Genomic DNA, 17158 nt, shown 5'->3' on the forward strand with positions numbered 1-17158 from the left:
ATTACCTCGACGTTGAATTAGATCTTTAGTTGTTTCATCCAAGATATCTTACTTATAAGCTGTCTTCTGCCCCTTGACCAAGTGCCAGTCTGGCTACCCGGGAGTCCAGTGATTCGCAAGTTGGGAATGCCATGTTTTAGTTTATACCTGTTACTGTACAAGACAATTCTGAAGCGCAAAAAGCTTCTGGTTCTGCTCTCTTCTAGTCACGAACCTAAGCTTTGTACGCGACCTGTATCAGCTTTCATGGCTGACTGCGAGCGTAAAACGTAATGCAGACAGTCAGTATCATCACCAAGCCACATCTCATTTTTTGTCGGGTCTCAACAAAGGCCTACCCCAGAGCGATCGACCGCTATGATAGTCATGTACAAAACCGACTCGCTAAAACGAGTTTCTAAATACCAGTACAAGCCCCTGATTCCTGCAGTCCAGTCTCTTCTTCCCTCTACCATTTAATGTCAATGTATCCCGTCTCTGTCTAGATGTAGCCCCCCTCCAACTTGTCTTTTCAAGAACATAAAGTCGTCAACCTAGAGAATTTCAAGACCCAACATAACCTCTACAACTTTGCATCCGTATCCTCATACTCATTAATGTCTTTGACGGGTCTGGCCCCTGAACTTGCGGTGAGACCGGCCTTGTAAAGCCTGACATCAGTGATTTCCTCAGCTGTCTTTACGGCATCTCCAGGGGTTGGTTCCTCGTCGGCCTTCTTCTGAGCCTCTTCCTGTCGCTTATCGACCCCTTCAGCCTTGCCTTGAGCCTGAAGATGAATTGACAACCGTGCTCTGTGACTGGAAGCAGGGTTGAGGCGCTGGTTGAAGAACTCGATGACCTCAGGTTTGGTCAGGAGCTTAATCTGTGCGGCATCGCGCTGGGCTACGTAGAAGGTCAGTATGTGTTCACCACGTAAAGCATGCTCTCTGTTAGCTTACCAAGTTCGAAGTCGTAGTATTCGTTCGTGATCTGGTTCCAATGACGAGTGGACTCCTGGTCCAGGTTTCTGAGCTTCTCTAGTCGCCGGACGATCAGACTTCGCTTGTGTCCCTCGAATTCTGTCTCACTCATCTTTTCTAGAGTGTCTGCATATCTCATGAGGAACGCTTCGATACGCGAGTCAAGGAACTCTGGTGTCATTTCACTCTGAATGAGGAAGCGGAAGCCATAAGTCGTCGAGAAAGCTCGAGGTCCGCTGAAAACGATATAGCCGAGCTGCTCCTTAGTCCGGAGTTGATCAAAGGCTGGCTCATGGAGCATTTGGTCTAAAAGGAGAGTCTTGGTCCGAATGTCGCGATCTTCTCTGCTACCAACATAAAACCAAGTCTCGACGCAGTGGTTAACGTTGGCAGGGTCCTTGAGAGTCTTTCTGAAAACGTAGTTGGAACCTTTTGTCAGAATGAGTGACCGCAGGATAGGCCACTGGGCCTTGGGCAAAACCCGTGGTTTCAGGATGGACTCGACCATATCGGTTGCTTTGAGAGCATCCTCCTTGTACATGTTACCATGTACGTACACTTCGATGAAGACCTGGCCAAGCATCTGCTTCTGGAACAGCCGGACACCTTCCAATGTGACACTTGGAAGCTCTGCCGCGAGCTCCTCCACTATAAAGTCCCGTTCGGGGGCATTGAGCCAATTGGTGTAATCAACAACCTGGTGATAGGATGATTGCAATTGCCAGTTGCTGTATCCTCGGACCAAGCGCTCCCTGACGATCTCAAAACGATCTTCCTTAATATCCAGGTCTCGCATTGTCGTGACGACTTGTTCCAGGAGCACGGGAAGCTTATCATTATAGCCGCTAACGTCCAAGAACAGACCGCGCGAATCGAGACTGACGTTGTACTGCAAGCCAGCCAGCTCCGCGTCATACGAGTACTCCTCGAGTGCATCACGGACGAGGTCTGAGAACAGTCGAGCCTTGACGTTGTTTTCTGCCGAAGCGTATATGAGTGGTGTCTTCAAGCTGACAATAACATTGGCTCGAGGAACCCAGAAGGTATCATCCTTCTTCCACCATGTCCTGGCAATGCTATCATTGCGAAGAACCCGGGGGTTCAGTGCCGGCTCGGCCACCTCCTTCTTCTCGACCTCGAGCTTGTTGGGGATAAACTGGTTTTTGTGAGGCAGGTGAAGGGCAGGCAGTCGATCTTTAGGAGAGACTGCAAAGGCTCTCTTGCACTCCTCCATAAGATCTTCGGGAATCTTCTCGTGTCGATATTCAGTTCCGTACCACTTTTCCTTCTGGTCCCAGTTGCCAGGATAATTGCGCGATACAATGACCATGCGGAAGTTATCCGGGCGAATCCTGGCAAGGGCTTTTTCGATCTCATCAGGAGCAAATTCTCGGAGACGGCTATGTCCACTGAGTAACCATTCCCGAGGAAGAGGCTTTTGCATGACCGAGCTGATTCGGCTGGTGAAGCGACTGGCGGGCGTCTTCTGCTTGAACTTGAAATCAACATCAGCCATTCCCTTCTGCTCTTGAAATATCCACTCCTGGGGTGGGCTCTCACGCAGGAGAGTGATGTACTGGAAAAATATCTTGACGATTTCAGGGTAGTTCTTAAGACCTTCTTCCGTCAAGCGAACCTGTACATCGAAGATACCAGGAGTACCAGGGCAAACAGGGTAGGCGCCGGCACTAAGGCCATTTGCCCAGCCCTTGGACTTGATATGTGACATGATACTTCCAGGGCCTTCATGCCCGATGAGATGACTGATATATCGGCTAGGTTGAGTAGCAAACATAAACTCCTCATCGATGAAGGGAAAATACAGGTTCAGCTCTCTCGAGTCCATGACGGGCTTCGCGAAACACTGCATACCGAGATCGGTTTCCCTGAAAGGAAGTTCGCCTGGCCACCTGTTTGGTGGAAGCTTTTTGTTGACGACAGGAGAGAACAACTCGGCAACCCATTTCTGAAGCACGTCAAGCGGTTCTCTACCCAGAACAACCAGCTTCATGCGGTTGGCCGAGTAGTGTCTGGCGTGGAACTCGATAAACTTGTCCCTGACATTAATCCCACGTGCCTCGGGAAGTGTCTTGAGAACCTCAAAATTGCCGGTTGAGAAGTGACAAAACGGGTGGTTAGGGTTGGACAGAGACTTCTCCAGCTGATGAAGTCTCCATGTGTCATTCTGAAGATTCTTTTTATTCTCCGAATCAACAGCTTTCAGTTCTCGGTCCAGGGTCTCGGGTAGAAAGAGCGGTTCGATAAAGAACTGAGCGAATCGATCCAGAGCCTCGCGCAGAGGAGAAGGGTTTGTATCTGAAGGATCCTGGTCATTGTCCGGCTTGGCAGAAATATCGAAAAAATAGTTCGTCGATGTTGGCCCAGTGTAAGCATTTGAGCTTCCTGAATTGGCGGAGAGGTATTGGCCGTATTCGTTCTCAATTGGGAATTTCTTGGTGCCCATGAAAAGAAGCTGTTGGCAATCAGAAATTTAGTCCACTGCCTGTTTGTATGACATCACAAATGTCGAATTAGGGCACTTACATGTTCAACCGCATGGGCCATACCGGGGATATCAGACTCGTCGCTGAAGTTTCCCACATTGACATCTAGAGCAGCGCTGGCCTTATCGGTCTCGGGGTCATGCACCAGGAGAGCCTCGAGCTCATTGCCAAGACGAATGACTCGATAGTCGCGATCATCGAGGGAAGGTTTCTCGAGAGAGTCGGTAACAAGCGTCACCGGTATGGGTGCACCACCCATCGCTGCGGAAGCATCTTCTTCATGCTGAGAGTGAGGCATTGTGTATGTTGCAAATGCAGGCGCAAAACCAAATTTCTACACCGATACTGTCACCGACACCGACACCGACTGTGACACCGACACACACGGCACAAGTTGTATCCGGAAACCGGAGGAAGAAAACGGCCGTGATCTGTGGTAGGGCAGGTCGCCGATCGCAAGGGTTCGTACGAGTTGCGTGCTCAGGCACGAGAGTCGATTGGACAAAGTCGGCGCGTACAGGACGATAGGCGCAAGACAATGGAACGAATGTGATCCAATTGATGTCGTGAACCAAGAAAATAATGCAGTGCGGTAAGTAAGGTAGTATGACAATGGGAGAGCAGATGTGACCTGGAAGTAAGGTACAGAACGGATACCGTCCCGTAGGTAAGGTTCCAATCCTTAGGACTACCTTAGTAGGTACTTACTGTAAGACAGTCCCTGGAGGCTAAGGTACAGGGCCAGGGCAGGGCAGGGCCCGTGTCGCGGGGGAGTAGGTACCTAGGTAGTTAGGTAAGGTACCTACGAACCTACCTACGTGCTGAGGGGCGAGGGATATGATGGATGGATGGATGCCAGCAATGGAATGGATGGCTACAGACAGGGGCTAGATTTGAAAGATGATGATGAAGCAGATGGGGAAGCTAGGTACCTGGACCTATATATGTAGGAAAGGCCACAGACAGTCAGCTACTATGTCATGAAATAGGTATCTGTACCTGTGCTGGTTATATGTACCTAGGCATTAGACATGGGCCTCGGGAGGGCTCTGCAAGGACATGGGGAGGTTACCTTAGCTTACATAGGTAGGTAGTTTCCTCGCTTTCTAACTGACTAGGGTTAGAATATCGCTGGCGCAAACGGGGGATATTCTTGAGCCAGACCAGTCAGACTGTTGAATGGAGTTGAACTTTTGAATTGTGTCCTTCTATGACCGAACCACTTTGAAGATGATGATTGAGCTTGTGGGGTGCGCCACTCGATATTGAGCACGCGCACAGCAGAATAAAGAAGCCAAGCCCAGGGCCTGTGCAGAACCACCCGCTAGCGATCTACAGATGCCTGTGGAGCAGTGTTACAAGTACATAGACTTAGTAGTGGAGGTAAAGACAAAAGATGGGCGAGCCTCTCTGTTGAGATGGCTGTCAAGGTAGGAAGAGAAACAAAAGAGAAGAGGAGGATAATTACCGAGTTTTACCGATTCGGGAATGATGAAAGAGTTTCTCGGCTTGTACGGACCCTATCTCGAAATAGGATCAGTTTTCGAATGTCCAATTCCGAATCCTTTTTGGAACCAGGGGTTTTGGCTGGTCCCTGATATCGAGGACAGACAAAAACAACTTTGTTGGGTGATTGATGGCTTGCTTACCTTAGGTTAGTACATACTGTAGTAGTAGGAGACAAGGATAGTGGATACTGAGACCCAAACCTTGGGTGCCAGATTTGAATACCTAGATGCTGAAGGTAAGGTAAGGCCGGGGAGTTAATGCTGGGTAAGTTAGCCGGTCAAGTCCTTCGAGACTACTATTCGTTTTTGTCCTTGCTAACGTGATGTGTTCAACATGAGGTGGCTAAACAACCAGTCGAGGTTATTAAGCAACAATTCGCCAGCAAAGTGCTGTCTCTCCGTCGCGTATATTATGAGCTTGGCCAGACAACAAAAGCCTCTGCCTGTTAATAACCATCGTGTAATGCTGAGGCGGAGATGTGTGCGTGTATAAAGGAACAAGAGGAGGTGGTAGATAGGTTAGCAGAGTAGGCAAATAAATCCGAGACGATGGTGTCAAACCGGGTTGGATCTTGTTTGTTTCTCCTCCGCAAGTAAGTCGGTACTAGTCATTATCGAGAGAGCTGAACATGGCCGTTACATACATACATACATACATACATACATACATACATACATACATCAACACCAATGATATCAACCTACCTCAGTCTGAATACAAAGGGACCTACCCATATACCTACCTCCCTTAGGTTGTATGTATCTGTGAGGCGTCAAACAGAGCACCACCGTTGCCGCTGGAATTATATATCGTTCCTTGGCTTCCGGATCGTTATGCTGCTTCTTTTGTATTTGACGTGAAGCGGGCAACTCTCATTGGTAAAACATTTGCCTGATTCCAACTTCTATTCAATGTTGTGCCGTCCAGCAGGCAGGTAACTAATGAAGCATGGTGCCAGATGGGCAAAAACCAGGATGAGACTTTGTAATAAATACGGGTTTCCAAATTCTATGTGCACCGGATGAGAAGAGGTCGATTGTACGAGTGAATTGAGGGGAGATTTACACACCTTCTCGGCATCGCGATCACTTCCATATCACCATCCACGGAGTTGTAATCGTAGTGCTACTTATATCGATCGCTGTTCTGCTTAACAACTTACCTAGAATCACAAGAATCGGGGCCTCATCTCAAAGTTGCCAACGCAACAGTGTTATTGGCTATGTGTACGTGATGCTACGGTCGTAATTTGACACTGACACCAACCATCGGCTGGCTAAGATATATAGAGATTTTTTATCATATCCATGTATGCACCATACTAAATAATAGCAATCCACTGATTGTACACTGTAGTAATAGTAATAGTGGCTGCATCTCATTGCAGTCTCATTGCACATGGTAGAAGCTCAATGCATGTTGCCCTGTAACCCTTGTGTCCAACAAGCCTTTAACCACGAAAATCGGCGAATGATTATGCCTTCCTGTCTTTACTAGGATGCACTTTAGTACCCATGAAGCTGCTATCTAACAGTCGTTATTAAAGGGGTTTGCTTAGCAACTGCCATAGTTGCTGTGCGCTATGCAATGCTAGTATCTTGGTTTCCCTACTTCCTTCACTTCTTAAACTTGTTTGCTTGCCCCCATTCCGCCTGGCCCAGGTATGTAATGATGTGGGAATGAGAATATAGGTAGCGTTCTCCTGTATGTACCAAGGAGCGCCAGACTTGGGCCAGAGATAATGCAAAGTGTCAAGTCTGCAGATGACATCAAGTCAAGACATCCCTGTGGATTTTGTATGATTCTAATCTTACATGTAGGCCATTTGGCCCCTCTTAGGACAGTCGACAGCTTTGTGACCAGTCTGGTGGCACTTGTAGCAGGTCATGGCTTTTCCAGCAGGAGAGAACTGGCTCCCGCCTCCTGAGGAAATGCCACCACCGGAGGATATTGACGTTGGCTTGCTGAGCTTCACCTCCTTTTTCTTTCTCTTATCCCGGAATTCTTTGGCCTTGGTACTCTCTGCAGTTGGCCGTGAACGGGAACGGGAGCGTGAACGGCTTGGGCTGTCACTGGATTGCTTCCGCTTTCGTCCATGCGCCGGCGCATTATTGTCATCGTCTGAGTCCTCATCTTCGCTGTCGCTATCGCTGTCGTTGTCTGATGTCTTCTGGGATTCTTGTTTCTGTCACGGCCAGTCAGCGGTCTTGATCCTATCTATCACAGCATGAGGTAGTGATCGACATGCCTGGTTCGCCGTCTTCTTGAAGCTATTTGTCGAAGTACGCCCGTTTCTCGGCACATCCTCATTATCGCCTGAGTCGTTAGATGAATCCATATCACCATACCCAACATACACGACATTGAGAGGTGCTTTGGTCTGATTTGCAGCTTTCAACCCAGCAAATGGGCTGTCAAGGACCCAATGGGTGTCGGCCCCAACATGCTTCTCCAGAGCCTCTTGTCGTTTAGTTTCTTGTGCATCGAGAGCAGCCTTGATTGCAGCCTGGTCAATGTTCAGGTCAAGGCGACCCGCCGCTGGGGAATGTCCAGTCTTTCTTTTCTTGGATGAATGTGTTTCTGAATCCGGAGACGAGTTTTCTGAGGCTACTGCCCGTTGCATAAACTTCATAGTAAGAAGTCTCGAAGAGACTGCTCGTGGTGTTTCGGGCGCCATGATGAATGTTTCGTGTCAATGATTATTATCTTGGAGAAGACGCTTCGTTATAATTCGAGCGGGAAAGGCTCCGGTGGCGCAAACACGTAGAGTGGCTGTACCTACAGGGCAGAAAACGGCCCTGTGTATTAAGTTAACTCATCAAGATCAATTTACAAACTCTTGCAAAAATTCGATTACAAGAGGGCAAAAAAGATCGTGTTTATCGCAAAACGCAATGTTCCCTAAGTAAGGTAAGGTCCTAGGCGCATTACCTCCGTCACGTCTAGAAGAACAAAAATATTTCGGTCGCGGATAAACCAGGGATCCGGAGCTGCAATCATCAAACAGCCAAGTTCAATGCCTCACATCCACGAGAAGATCCTCCAGCGCCGACACTGACGACTCGATTCGCACACCGGGATACCGACGAATTTACAATGGCAACATCTCAATTAAGAGCAATTGGCGTCTTTGCGCGTGGTGCGCGCCTCTCCCAGCGCGCCTTCACCACCTCCGCCCGGCAATTCGAGGCTGCTGTCTCTACCAAAACTAACGAGACTGCCCCCGCCCCGGTCAACGAGAACAAGCCTGTTGTGATCAATCAAGCTCCCAACCGCGTCGGTGTCTGGTCCCGTAGCCAGAGGCCGCGTTCTCAGGCCATGACCGGCCCCCGATTCGAGCAGACCGACTTCGATCTCCAGGTACAACCGAGGCGAGGGAGCTCGGATGGGATATCAAATCACTAACCGTGTTATAGCCTCAACCCAAAGCCGCCATTGAGATGATTCACAAGCAACCCGTTACATGGACGCACGACCGCATTGTTGCCTGCAATGGCGGTGGTGGCCCTGAGGGTCATCCTAGAGTCTTCATCAACACCGACAAGCCCGAGATTGCTGTTTGTGGCTACTGCGGCCTGCCTTTCGTACGGCACACCCCTGGCAATTTGTGCTTTCTTAATACTTATACTATATTTTAGGCCCACGAACACCACCGAACCCATCTCGAATCCCTCCCAGAGACTTCTTACCCTCTATCATAATCAGCATCGAACGATAGGACCGGAAAGGGAGGGTTGCTATCTGGATCACTACCTAGACATGTGCTAGAAGCAAAAATGGTCCGTGTAAAGTGATGTTTCTGAATGGAGGACTCAAACTTCTGTATATACTCCGCGAATACAATGAAAGAACAAACCGAACCGACAGCTTTCCTAGTGCGGTCTTCATGTCTATATGCCCTCATGACACGTTAAAATCACCATCGATTCAGCATGTTATTTAAGAACCAGCACAAATATCTAGTGGAGCGTTGGGATACGGAATCATGCCGCCGACTCACAGTATCGAAACAGATGTGATGCTTGCCATCCCTCGGGCGATAGAGTGACTGTTTAAGGCAACACCCAGGTACGGATAAGGTACCTAGAGGGGATTATAAATGATGCGCTGTGATTGGATAGAGAGGAGCTTGATATAAACGGATAGGTACGGAGTAGAAAGATACCCATAGCGTCTAACTCTGGCCCCACTATGACGGTTGTTTGCTTTCAAGCACGATTCATTCTAATAAGCCATGCCTCAACTTCAAACATCACGTCTCAACTCTGCAACGACACCAGTGCTTCTCTGTCTACTACTTGTGATCTCTCTGTTCCCCGGCTTGTTCCACTATCTCTGGACACTGCCCTTTAGCCTTGTTGGATTATCAGGACCCCCTCAGCCCCGCTTAACTGTCCCTCCAGTGATAGACCATTCGTCGGGAACAACCATGAGCTTTTTTCAGAAGCAATTCACCCTTCCTGCCAAGTCACGGGGTTCATACCTCATAACTGACCAGGTTGTTTCTTCACTTCCCGAGATTCGGGATTACAAGGTCGGCCTTTTGAACCTTTTCGTTCAGCACACGAGCTGTGCTTTGAGCTTGAACGAGAACTGTGAGCTGAATTATTCGGGCCCGGAAAGCTCTTGATGCTGATATGAGAAACCCAAGGGGACTCTGATGTCCGGGAGGATATGAGCGATGCTCTTGACAGAATCGCGCCAGCTGAAGGACCCAAAGGAGAGGCCCTATATCGTCATGAGTGAGTGCTTTGCGTATAAGTCGCAAGCGGAGACGTTGACACCTGATAGTGCCGAGGGCCCAGACGACATGCCTGCTCACATCAAGTCTGCACTCATAGGGGCGAGCGTTACTATTCCCATTAAGGATGGAAAGCTTGTAAGTGCTAGCCAATCTTTGCCCCGGTCATAAGTGACTGACATCGCCTCACATAGGCTACAGGAACTTGGCAGGGAATCTGGTATCTCGAGTTCCGTGCCGCTCGCCACCAGAGACGGGTCGTCGCAACTATCCAGGGGGAAAAGGTTTGAGTGAGATGCACAGAAAAGTGGGACTTAGATGTATAGAAAACAGGAAGAAGAGAGAAGACCTATACTTGAGCTTTTACACATCCTTCCTATACCGACAAACAACCAAAAACGCCGAACACCATCGCCGTGTCTCCGCGGTCCTATAGGGGGATCAGCTTGTTCCATTCTCCTCCTTCATGTCCGTATCATCGCCTGCCAAGACTTTTGTGTATGGAACATAGCCCTCTGGCGCGGCAGACCCTGGTGTGGCAGCGACGACATTGCCATTCTCATCCACGAACTCAAAGTTGTATCGACTGAGAAGATGGGGAATTGCAGAAAGCTGTGGGCCATATCGGGCAGTGTTGTCGTAGAGCTCGAATAGAGGAACGGCCAGAAGCTTCATGTTCTTGGGGACGCTTAGAACCTCTACAGGAAGAATAAGTATCTAGTTTCTCAATGATGATCAGTTGACCTACTTTGTTTGGGCAACTGAATGAAGTAGAGCTTCTTGCACTCTTTCGGCCTCGTCACATGCGCCGGGATAAACGGATACATGAATGTTTCGAAGTTAGGCCTCCACCACTGAGCAAGGCAGTCGCCCACTTGCCAATCACCAGCTTCCTCACCCTCTCCCAAGCGGCCGACAGGCGCCAGTCTCTCGTCCAGCCGCGACTTGAAGCCTCGAATCTCATCGTCTTCGGGACGCAGGTAGTCTCCGGGGAGCTTGAAAAAGGCATTGGCGATTTGCAGCATCAGAATATGTGGGTGGTTGTGCTCGTGGCAGACGAGAATGCCTTCGCAAGTGCGGCGCATCCCATGCTCCGTGTAGTGTTCCTCGAGTCTTTTGAGGCGAGCGATGACTGATGGATCCTCTTCAGGCTGGGTTTCCTTGACCCCAAACGTGTAGTTCGACAGTGGGTAGAGCGTCACCTTTTCGGGTTGGTTACCATTGAAGGACAGGGGAATGACGGGCGGCTGTCCTGACTGAAGCGCATCGGGTGTTATTGTTGACATGGCTGCTATCCAGGCGCTATCAAGGGAGAATTATTATACGGTCAGGTGTATCGAAGTCGCTCAAGGTACTATGCTGTCGTCGAGTCGAATGTAGGTAGTATTGGCTACCAGAATATCTAGCCTGGTCGGTACCCAAGGAATTGCGGAGAGCTCAGGTCTGTCTGTCAGTGCTTGAAGAGCTGCAGGACTATTTACGGCAGAAATATGTCCAAACTTCCTAAATAAGAAGGCGGTGTAGTGTCACCAGGAAGTGTTACAATACCTACACAAGTACCTACCTAAGGTACCTACTAAGGTATAAGATAGTAAGGTACTTAGGTAGGTAAGTTAAGTGTTGCAATAGATGACAACCAATAAATCAGATTGAAAGACTCATAATCCGCTATTCTGGCTTATGCGAAGCAATGAGTGTATAAAATTATTAGAATATTATCCCGACTGAGTTGATACTGCCTACTAACTAAAGTACTCACGTATTAATGCATTGGTAACTGCCCGTGTTTGGTACGAACCTAGCGCAGAAAGGCGGCACGTATTTCCGGCGAGAAGACGTTCCGAATTCGTTGAGACAACCTAATAACTTCCATGTTACATCCATACAAGTGCAATCACCTATTAGGAAAGAAACCGGGCTCAAGAATACAAAATTGATGTAGCCAGTAATGTGAAAGTGTATATGTATGTCGATTCGAAAAGTAAATACCTCTTTTAATGTTTTAGTAAACATCGCATGCTTTAAGATTAAGCAGTCGTCTGACGTGCCTAGGACAATTGGGTTTATAACCAACCCGGAATGCGGCTCGAGTCTACTGTGCGTTGACCTCAGTGCACCACCTACTTTCTCATGTCTTTCCGAACTTTTATCGCTATACTTGCAATGGGCGTCTTGCTATGATCCAAACTGAAGAGTTGTATCGAGGCTACCCAGAGTTATGGCTCTGGGGAATATCGTACTCCGTATCTTCATTGAACCTGCCTTGCCAGGTAATGAGAGCAAGGATTCTTGGAACTAGGTAAGGTAGGTACCTCAGGTAGCCTGAGGGTAGCGCAACTGGCTGAGATTTTTGATGATGACGATGACGCATGCTAAAGGTCCCGAGTTGGATTCGATCGATCTTTTCACATAAGAATTTTCATAATATATAAGTACGTACAAGGAACAGGACAAAACAGATAACTGCAGCTGATAGCTGAAGAGGTACCTGTACTGATTGTTATCAAGGTGCAAGTCACGGATGGGTGTTTGGATAACGGGGTTAACCGGCGGGGGTTCTTTTTCTTTTTCTTTCTAGTTAGCATACCTGCTACCCAATCGAACTGGCTGAATGTTTCCAGGGCCAGCAGGGGAAAGTTGCTCATACAGTACTTGTCTTCAGTCGTGTCTTATCCTTGGATTAAAATGTTATGTAGAAAAGTGATCGGCACATCAAGTGTCCGGAACCGGCCAGTCAGGATAAAGAATTGTTGGTTGGCTGAGCTACTATAACCTTAGATCAGAGCTGACCAAGTCAGAGAAGGCCGTAAAGCATATAACTAACTAGTAGTCAATTGGCGAATTGCAGCAGGACTGGTAGCAGTCAAATCATTCGCTCATCCAATATCGTATCTATATCCATCCATTCGTTTGATTCATCATGCCCTATCCCATATGTTAAAATATTAGAGACTTAGGTACTAAAGTAAGATAAATGCATAATGCCTTGGTACTTATGTACCTGCGGATAGGTACAGATTGATCGAGACCCATTGTAACTATGTCGAGTTTTAGAATGGTCTAGCCAGACTTAGAACCAGAGCCGCTGTTGTTCGCACTATCATCCCCCCAAACCTCGATTTGTCTTTGGTCTGCCCACGGCCTCGTCGCCGTCAAAATAAAAAATCCCCATTCTACCTTAGTAACTAACGTTGATTTACTTATCTCCCGCCCTTACGACTCACAATCCTGCAAAAATCCTTCACGTGCCGTCACTCATAAAAATCCCCTTCTCTGGCAAGGCAAACATCTTTCCCGAGCTTGTTGCGTCATGCGCATACCGAGACATCTCTCTTTGTCTACCTATAGTCTTAGCTCGCCTGGAGGAACCTGTTAAAACTCAAGGCACTACGAGTACTGCAGGTAGGTAGGTATACGAGTAGACTATGGATGAGGCAAGCCTTGTCAATAGCCTCTCTCAGAGGCTCTCAGAGCTCGAGCACAAGGTTCATACCTTTCGCCACGAGGTGGCAGCTGATTTCCTGCGCTACTACCACGATCTGCTCCGAGACACACAACCCGACATCGCTTCCAATGTTGCCCAGTCCATAGCCCAGTCACTACCCAAATACCCAGACCTCAGCTCAGTCCTCACAAGTCTGGATCTGGACCTTAATAAACCTGCAGCTGACTCCCAAACTCTACCACTTGAGTCGGCTCAACGCCACTTTTCCCCGCCGGCCACTGTCGCTACCTCCGGATCGGGAGCCGCAGAGCCTCCAGGCAGCCCCCGCGATCGACATCACGAATTGCTCTTTTACCTTCCCCTGCTAGAGGGCTCTCCTCCAAGACCGCCGCCTACCTCTCCTCCCCTCACAAAGAACAACACTCCTCCTCTCGACATGTTGTTGCCTGACCCGAGCATCCAGGCAGACGAGAAGCAAGACTCAGCCATTGAGACAGGAAGGAAACCCGATAACGGCACTGACCAACTGCAGAATGCCTTGCCGGTAGTACCTCATTCGCCTGGACGGCCAGGCCATGTACGCCGTGCAACCAATGATACTGTCTCGTCGTGCCATTCAGATCGGAGCGAATCGAAAACACCACGGAGCGCCCTACGACGGTCTTCAAGTAGTTCCAAACCTCCACAGAGTCCCAGGCGTGTGCGCTTTGATGTCATGGGAGCAGAGGTCTTACCTACAGCGTCACCACAACCAACCGATTCCATGATTCCCTCCGTGGCCTCTGCCGCATCCGCCGACCAACCTCGCGCTGGATCTATGCTCGACGATGACCTGGACGACCTACCACCGCCCCGAAAGATTTCCTCTTCTGAAGCACTGAGAGCACTATCTAGGGCGCCGTTGGAGGAAGGAGTGTGGACCGAGGTCAATTCAAATCCAGATCAAAGGGCCGGTCAAGAGGACAAGAAATATGCTAGCATTTCTGAATCTCCGTCGGAAGAGCGGGCCAGCCCGATTATCATTGCACCGGAACCGCCATCGCCGCGCCATGTTCCCGAATCTGTTCGGATTGAACGCACGTTGGGGAGCGTGAGCGAGGACCCCGAGGACCAGGATTCATCCGATGACGACTTTCTCTCAATGGCGAATCCTAGATCTTTTACCAATAAGAAAGCGCCTGCATCACCATCTTTGAGCAGAATCCCGGAGGAGAACCAGACCAGTGGCCATGATGCAAGCCCAGCCTCACCTACTAAAGCTCCAAGTTCTGGTACTCACGACGAAGTGAGGGCCGTCAACGAAGACTTGGATGAGGAAGACGAGCTTTTTCACTTTGATGAAGGCGGCGGCTTATCTGCGCCGCCAAAGCCCCGATCGAAACCGAAACCTCTTACGGTCGAGGAGGATATCGAAGTTGAGTTACCGGATGTACCGGAGACCGAGCAATCTTTATACGCAACTTCACCGGCAGTGCACATAACCAAGAGGCCTGGCTCCGGGCCGACGACACCAATCGCGGCACGATTTCAAGCTGGTTCCGTGGGATCATACAAAGGACGGCCAGTAGTTATGCCTGTCGTTCGTAATCCCGAAGTTCATGCTCAAGCTGCCTCGTTGGGGCATTTCAATACGTTTGTTGGGGGTTTAGACGGACGCAGCGGCATGGATGAAGCAGATCTAAGCAGCTTCCGCGCCAGCGTCGCTAATACCGGCGGCTTCTCTGGCACACCGCGTAGTTTCACGGAACGCCTGATGATGGAAGAAGCTCAAAAGGCAAGGGCTGGCGGGTCAAAGTTAAGCTAAGAATACATTGTACCACAAGGACGGGAGATTGGGGATCTTATGCATACGTCAAGGCCTTGGGCCTGGAATCCTGGATAGCTCGTTGTTGGCGTTGAACATATTGCGATGAGGAGTTTACATATTTATACAGATATACACACACAGCAAGTGGGTTGTGGATTAAGGATGATATACGATTAGAAAACGTTATATATACCTCTTCGTTGAGGGAATGGTTGGCCAAGGCATTCGAGAATTTGGGCAGTAAGATCTCATGGGAATACCGTAATATGAATATTTATTGTTTGCTTGTACAGGTAGGGTCCTGGGTAGTTCTGGTATCATGATGCCTCCCTCGAAGGAATACTATCGTGCATTAGTATAGTAGGTACCTGGTAGGCTGACATGGAAAGCTGCCTAGGTACCTTAGGCAAGGTACGGGTACTTACCAATCATCGTGATCTGATTTTTATAGCGGGGTACCTAGTGGTTTCTAATGCTCTACCGGGGGTATGTAGCTAGAAAGCATCATCCCATCATCCAATGCAAGACAAACATTTTGCCTCCGTTCTCAGCATCAACTCAATTGCCTACCTAAGAAGGTGCCAAAGAAGACTACATTCAGAATGGGTGGCCTTAACCTAGAAGTGTTCAAGGTATGCTTATATCGTGTCCCTAGAGCATGGTTTTATAAGTTTCGAAGTGGCCCAGGTCCAAAACGATGACGAGTTACGAACAAGACACTGACATGGCATGCTCACAGTTCGGCACGTATGTCATGTTCCCCATCGGAATCATGTTCTACTTTGGCACCAACCTCGATAACCGCTTTGCCGTACCTGGCTTCTGGCCCAAGCCCGAAGAATGCAACAAGATCCCCAAGGACCGAGACGAGATCAAAGCCGAGTATGACCGCATCGTGGCGCGACAAAAGCTCCGACAGGCCAAAAAGCTTGAAGAGGAACGCAAAAGAGCAGCACAGCAGCCCGAGAATGACCAGTCCGATTCTTGAAGCCCAGCGAATCGGATTCAAGCATGTACATTATTAGCCAGAGGGTTCGGCAAAGGCAGCATTATCGATGTATTCATGGCGTTTGGAAGGCACTGGAAATATTCCCCCTCTGTTGGCATGGGCAAAATAAAGCATCTTACAAAATTGTTACAAACTCGTCGATGTTCTATGTTTTATACATCCAGGTTTCTTTCAACCTTGTCCCACTCTGCGTCCCCTACAGCTCCCTGGCGCACATTGGCATAAATGGCTCTGACCTCAGGATATTCCTTGAGTCCGTTGAAGAGCATGTCGAGAGCATCCGCTTGCTCTGTTGTATCAACGCTGACTTTTGTGTCCTCATTCGGTGCCCAGACAATGTCTGCGTCGAGAATCTCAAGCTCAAACTTCTTGGACAGGGCCTCGGTGATGGCTGCCAACGTGTTTGGCTGGGTCCAAGCCAAGAAGTCACCCTCTGGCAGTTCCTCAACATCTTCCAACCCCTCGTGCTCAATCGCCTCGTCCAGAACATCTGAGAGTGACGGCCCGCACTCCTTGGCTTTGAAAACGGCTCTACCACGTCTTGTAAAGTAGAAGGTTGTTGAACCAACCACTCCGCCGGCCTTCTTCACCACGAGGCGCAGGTCATGAAGGGTCCGAGTCTTGTTGTCTGTCTCAGCATCAATGACCATCGCGATATCAGGGGGCATGAGGACCTCCAGAGACATAGACTCGAGCTGTGCACCTGTGGCTGAACGACCTTGACCTCGTGCAATTGCACCCTCGATTAAGTTCTTTGGTATACTTGCTAACACCAAGAGTCAGACACAACTACAGGCTAAAGACTACGGTGCATATATACCTTTTGTTGCAGCGTTTATTGCAGTGGCCAGTTGAGGGTTGAATTTGACATCATCTCCATACACTATCGAATATTAGAAAAGCTTTTGGGCCATGAACACGCACATATTGAGGCCTACTTCTTGAATACATAGCAATCGTCTTAGTGAAATTAGATCTCTCAGTCATCTTCTTCTTATCAGTTACAGCTTTGATGTGTTTTGTCTTGGACCACTTGTTGTGACCAGCCAATTGAGTAGGTGTCGTCACGAAAGATCGTTGACATTGATGACAGATGGAGTTGGCAATTGGCTTTGGTGCCTTTATGAGCGGGCTCAGGCACTTTCGTGTTGCCATAATGAGCGAGGGGGACACTCGAGTCTTAG

At 48.9% G+C, this 17158-nt stretch overlaps 8 protein-coding genes across 8 annotated transcripts; 4 read left to right on the forward strand and 4 right to left on the reverse strand.

The window, feature by feature from the left end:
• Positions 1–562: 562 nt before the first annotated feature.
• Positions 563–3761, reverse strand: FTJAE_13018 (insulysin; the record flags this gene model as incomplete). The annotated part of the gene is made up of 3 exons (XM_037346117.1): positions 563–882; positions 939–3432; positions 3504–3761. The coding sequence occupies 3 exons, from the start codon at positions 3759–3761 to the stop codon at positions 563–565; spliced, it is 3072 nt and encodes a 1023-aa protein (XP_037199945.1).
• Positions 3762–6782: 3021 nt separating this feature from the next.
• On the reverse strand, positions 6783–7649 carry FTJAE_13019 (zinc finger domain protein; the record flags this gene model as incomplete). The annotated part of the gene is made up of 2 exons (XM_037346118.1): positions 6783–7157; positions 7197–7649. 2 exons carry the CDS (start codon positions 7647–7649, stop codon positions 6783–6785), a joined length of 828 nt encoding a protein of 275 aa, XP_037199946.1.
• A 419-nt stretch (positions 7650–8068) lies between these two features.
• FTJAE_13020 (NADH dehydrogenase (ubiquinone) Fe-S 6) lies at positions 8069–8673 on the forward strand (the record flags this gene model as incomplete). Its single annotated transcript, XM_037346120.1, has 3 exons — positions 8069–8332; positions 8389–8556; positions 8611–8673. The coding sequence occupies 3 exons, from the start codon at positions 8069–8071 to the stop codon at positions 8671–8673; spliced, it is 495 nt and encodes a 164-aa protein (XP_037199947.1).
• Positions 8674–9401: 728 nt separating this feature from the next.
• Positions 9402–10003, forward strand: FTJAE_13021 (UPF0047 domain protein; the record flags this gene model as incomplete). The annotated part of the gene is made up of 4 exons (XM_037346121.1): positions 9402–9567; positions 9624–9714; positions 9764–9851; positions 9908–10003. The coding sequence occupies 4 exons, from the start codon at positions 9402–9404 to the stop codon at positions 10001–10003; spliced, it is 441 nt and encodes a 146-aa protein (XP_037199948.1).
• Positions 10004–10154: 151 nt separating this feature from the next.
• Positions 10155–10999, reverse strand: FTJAE_13022 (mRNA cleavage factor I subunit; the record flags this gene model as incomplete). Its single annotated transcript, XM_037346122.1, has 2 exons — positions 10155–10411; positions 10462–10999. The coding sequence occupies 2 exons, from the start codon at positions 10997–10999 to the stop codon at positions 10155–10157; spliced, it is 795 nt and encodes a 264-aa protein (XP_037199949.1).
• Positions 11000–13138: 2139 nt separating this feature from the next.
• FTJAE_13023 (uncharacterized protein) lies at positions 13139–14962 on the forward strand (the record flags this gene model as incomplete). Its single annotated transcript, XM_037346123.1, has 1 exon — positions 13139–14962. The coding sequence occupies one exon, from the start codon at positions 13139–13141 to the stop codon at positions 14960–14962; it is 1824 nt and encodes a 607-aa protein (XP_037199950.1).
• A 605-nt stretch (positions 14963–15567) lies between these two features.
• On the forward strand, positions 15568–15953 carry FTJAE_13024 (cytochrome-c oxidase assembly; the record flags this gene model as incomplete). The annotated part of the gene is made up of 2 exons (XM_037346124.1): positions 15568–15597; positions 15705–15953. 2 exons carry the CDS (start codon positions 15568–15570, stop codon positions 15951–15953), a joined length of 279 nt encoding a protein of 92 aa, XP_037199951.1.
• A 173-nt stretch (positions 15954–16126) lies between these two features.
• FTJAE_13025 (yfcA) lies at positions 16127–17129 on the reverse strand (the record flags this gene model as incomplete). Its single annotated transcript, XM_037346125.1, has 3 exons — positions 16127–16740; positions 16795–16857; positions 16913–17129. The coding sequence occupies 3 exons, from the start codon at positions 17127–17129 to the stop codon at positions 16127–16129; spliced, it is 894 nt and encodes a 297-aa protein (XP_037199952.1).
• Positions 17130–17158: the final 29 nt, after the last annotated feature.

This window comes from Fusarium tjaetaba (genome assembly GCF_013396195.1).
Source record: "Fusarium tjaetaba strain NRRL 66243 chromosome Unknown NRRL66243_c0000380, whole genome shotgun sequence".
Lineage (NCBI taxonomy): Eukaryota > Fungi > Ascomycota > Sordariomycetes > Hypocreales > Nectriaceae > Fusarium > Fusarium tjaetaba.